Source organism: Alligator sinensis, unplaced genomic scaffold (genome assembly GCF_000455745.1).
Source record: "Alligator sinensis unplaced genomic scaffold, ASM45574v1 scaffold250_1, whole genome shotgun sequence".
Lineage (NCBI taxonomy): Eukaryota > Metazoa > Chordata > Crocodylia > Alligatoridae > Alligator > Alligator sinensis.
In genome coordinates, this window is record NW_005841888.1 from 4,065,760 (window position 1) to 4,069,586 (window position 3,827).

At 38.0% G+C, this 3,827-nt stretch overlaps 2 protein-coding genes across 3 annotated transcripts in view; both read right to left on the reverse strand.

The window, feature by feature from the left end:
• Window positions 1-584, reverse strand: part of LOC112549276 (E3 ubiquitin-protein ligase NEDD4-like) — a 17,136-nt gene extending 16,552 nt beyond the window's left edge. Inside the window, exon 1 of the mRNA XM_025197010.1 lies at window positions 62-584. Within this exon, the coding sequence (XP_025052795.1) occupies window positions 62-584 (523 nt within the window). The remainder of the gene's footprint in view (window positions 1-61) is intronic.
• Window positions 1-3,827, reverse strand: part of NEDD4 (neural precursor cell expressed, developmentally down-regulated 4, E3 ubiquitin protein ligase) — a 106,487-nt gene that overhangs the window by 88,177 nt on the left and 14,483 nt on the right. The window contains exon 1 of one of the 2 annotated variants that reach the window (XM_025197068.1): window positions 764-3,178. The exons of the other annotated variant lie outside the window; for it this stretch is intronic. Within the exon in view, the coding sequence (XP_025052853.1) occupies window positions 764-784 (21 nt within the window). The 5' untranslated portion in view covers window positions 785-3,178. Of the gene's footprint in view, window positions 1-763; window positions 3,179-3,827 lie in introns of those variants that run through there. 2 annotated transcript variants of the gene reach the window in all.

Below are 3,827 nucleotides of genomic sequence, written 5' to 3' on the forward strand. Positions count from 1 at the left end.
GTGCAACTACTATTGTCACTAAGGACACTGTTGCAGTGTGAACCTCCATCACTTGTGGTACTTGTGCATGATCCATAGTCACTGCTAGCACTACTGAAGGATCCATTGTCACTGGCTGCAATACTGCCAAGACTGCCATTCAACATGGTAGTGCTGCTCAAGTGGCTGGTAGTATTTATCATGTTAGATGGATAATCAGCAATATTTCTCCCAGAACAGTTTCCTTCATTGCCAACACCAGTGAATGATGAATCCTCATTAGTAGCCACTGTATCACCAGACTGAAGACATCCACTGTACTTTCTAGACTGCAGGGAAATCTGAAGTGAAGTGCTCTTTTTGTTGTTTTTTTGCAACGAGGAACTGCTTGCACTTTGCTGTTGATTAATTATTTCCTGCATTACAGGTGGAAAGACTGCTTGCCTGGGAGTCAGTTTCATTTCTATGACACTAGATGCAGAATTCTGTGAAGGTCTTTTGAAATGCATATAAATATTATTATCCAAGTCATCTTCAGAGGTTTCTGACAGTGGATCGGTGTTGCTTCTTCGGGCTGCAAAATGCAATCTTAACCTTCGTGCCATCTGTACTCATTTCTACACATGTTAGCAAATGAAAACCATAAAGCTCCTTCTGCAGAATAACTTAAGGCAACTTCATAGAATCTAGATCCAGTTCAAGTACATCACAAAAGTAAAAGCCCATTAAGGTTGCAGACTTCGTACGAAATTCTACAAGATACTAACTATTATACAAAAATTACCTCCTGGAATAAATCAGCCATTCCCTGAAATGCAGTTTCTGGACTGTCTGATTGCTTGTAGTCAGAGAGTATACACACAAAGCACTTGAGTTCCAATGACCTTTAAACTGAACTCAGCTGCCGCATTCTGACAAATACTGCCAAGCGTATTGCAATTATACCTTCTGTAAGTTGCATAAATGAATACAACTCAAGAATAATCTCCTAATACTTCGAGTTTAAAACAGCAACTCCTCCTGCAGCTACACTAGCTGAGTCAATGTGTCCGTACTTTCCCTCAGCAGCGTATGACTACTAATATTTTTACCCAGAGGTTTAGAATTACAGGAAGTTGGTAGGAATGAAGTCCCATATAACAGAGTACCAAATCTAGCATTGAATTTCCAAATAGCAGCCATGCTAAAAAACTTGTGAAAGTTTGAATATCGGCATATGCCGATAAACTAACCAATTTTGTATTAATAAAAGGTTAAAAAAACAGAAGTTATTTCAGGAATCTTAAAGTTACTCAGTAATCATACATAACATTGATTGTCAATTAGGGGAGCCCTCTACTGTTTTAGTTAGCTTTTTGTTTTAAGCAAGATGCAGAAGAGTTAAAATTAAGTATAAAACTGTCCACTTTATAATTTACCATTCAAGGTTTCAAATGTTTTTCTGAAATGTGTACATCCAACCCCTTCCAAGTCAAAGCTGTGCTTTGTTAGCATTATCATCCACTTTTCCTAATCCATACGTTTCAAACTGAAATATCCAGTTTGTTGGCCAGCAATTCCTGATCGGCACTAGCTTCTTTGGGTATTTAAAAAAGGTTAGATAGCCAGGTTATTTAGTGGCATGTCGACTCCTGAAGTTTGTTTGTAGCTATTCATCTAGAAGCAGACATAAATCTGAATTTCACAATGTATTTTTTCCCTCCCAATTGCAGTACAAGTGTGCAATCCAGTAGGTGCAACCGACAGGAAAGAGATGGCTTCCAAGCTACACTATAACAATTATTGTATGCAGACTTTTAAGTTATATTCACAGTTAGCTAATGTAACAGTGATTGTTTTATATAACAATTCATCTGTAACCAAGCAAAAACATATTGGCAGTATTTTCCAAAAATGTAAAACTGAACTAACTTGGACAATTTCTGAGTGTTTCAGTTTATCATGTAGACCAAAAAGGCCCTTTGCTGGCACCTGGTGGAGGTTTTAAAAATTGATACTCTTACTGTTACTACGAGTGTCTGAGGTAAATGTCCGTTCATGAAAGTACTTCTGAATACAGAAGCCATGCATCATGCAGTGCTAAACCCTACCATGCTAACATGGGATTATTTACTGCTGTTGATAAAGTCCAAACAGTAGAGAACACTAGACCATTTATATATATATTTTAATAGGTCATACTGATGGCTTTTTTCTTACTCAATATTTACTTAACCATTACAGTATTTTCAGTCTGCATGCAATAAAATTAAATTTTACCTTCTCCCAACATAAGAAACCAGTAATTAAGTGTCTGTAGTACATTATTCAAATGAAACAAGTTTATCTTTTAATAATACTCCTGGGCTCATTTAACCCTTTCATTATCCAAAGTTGACAGATGCAACAATACATACATGCTAGCTAATTCATAAAAAAGTCAACAAAATACAATAGTTCAGCTATTTTTCAGGTATCGCTAACCAGAATTCTTCAAACCCAACATTAAGGGGAGGAAAAGAGGTCAAAGACCCCCAAAAGCTTTTTTTGTTCACAGCTTTAGAAAGCTATGTTTAGTTTTCAAGCAATTTATTTTCCTCAAGTCTCAAGATTTGAAGGAAAGCAAGAAGATTTCATTTTTTACAGAAGCAAAAGTGGTTCTATAAGCACCTTAACGTTTATTAGTTTTAATTAAAAGAAAAACAGCATTTTAAATACCTACCAGAGCACAACCGTTTTCGAAACAAGATCTGAGGGATGGTACTAGGCTCAACATTTCCCCCTCCCCTTCTCCATGCCTATACAATTTTAAATATTTTTTCCCCTATACTTATGGTAAAATGGGAGAAGAAGTAAGCTGACAGTAGTTTCACCAACTAGGGTGTCAAATTTAAGCCAAATGTCATGACGTCCTTTTATCAACTTAGCTATTTAAAAAAGGACCTCCATTATGGCCTAGTTGACCAAAATTATATGGCTCTTGATGCAGAATTCTGGCCTGCTGAAGTCAATAGGAAATGCTAAAGATGAGTCTTTTTCAAATATCATATTCAGGAATGTCTGCAACACTTATAATACTGGTCAGTGCTACTTTATTTGTCATGATGGGAACAGCTATGGGCACCAAAATGGCCTCACAGTATGCCAACCTTTTTATGAGCCACCTAGAAGAAGACTTGCTCAAGAACTGCACCATCAAACCCTTGCTATACTTAAGATATAATCAATGACATCTTCATCATTTGGACTGAAAACCTACGATCTCTGAGTTCCATCAGAAATTCAACAATCACCATCCCTCCATCCAACTTTCTCTAGAATACTCCAGCACCAACATCTCCTTTTTAGACACGATGATCAGTATCCAGAATGATAAAATACAGACCACTTTATACAAGAAACCCACAGACCAACGTACATATCTGCACAGAACCAGCAATCACCCTAAACACACCAAAAAAGCTGTGATATACAGCCAAGCCCTCAGATACCACCACATTTGCACTAAAGAGAACACCCGGGATTGCCACCTCACCAATCTTAAAAAGGCTTTCACCCAACAAGGACACTCCTCCAGAGAGATAGATCGCACGTTTGAAAGAGCCACCCAGATACCACGTAAAGAACTGCTGCAGTACAAAAGAAAACCCCCCACAAAATCGCACACCGCTGGTTATGACGCATCACCCCTCCCTTGAACCTGTATGGAAAATCCTCAAACAATTGCAACCCATACTAGAAAGAGACCCTATTCTTAAAAAGATCTTCCCAGAGCCACCCATCCTAGCCTTCAAATAAGCACCGAACCTCGCTAACCTCATCACCGGAAGCAAACTTCCTCAAGCCCAGAACACACCAAAAGGATCCAG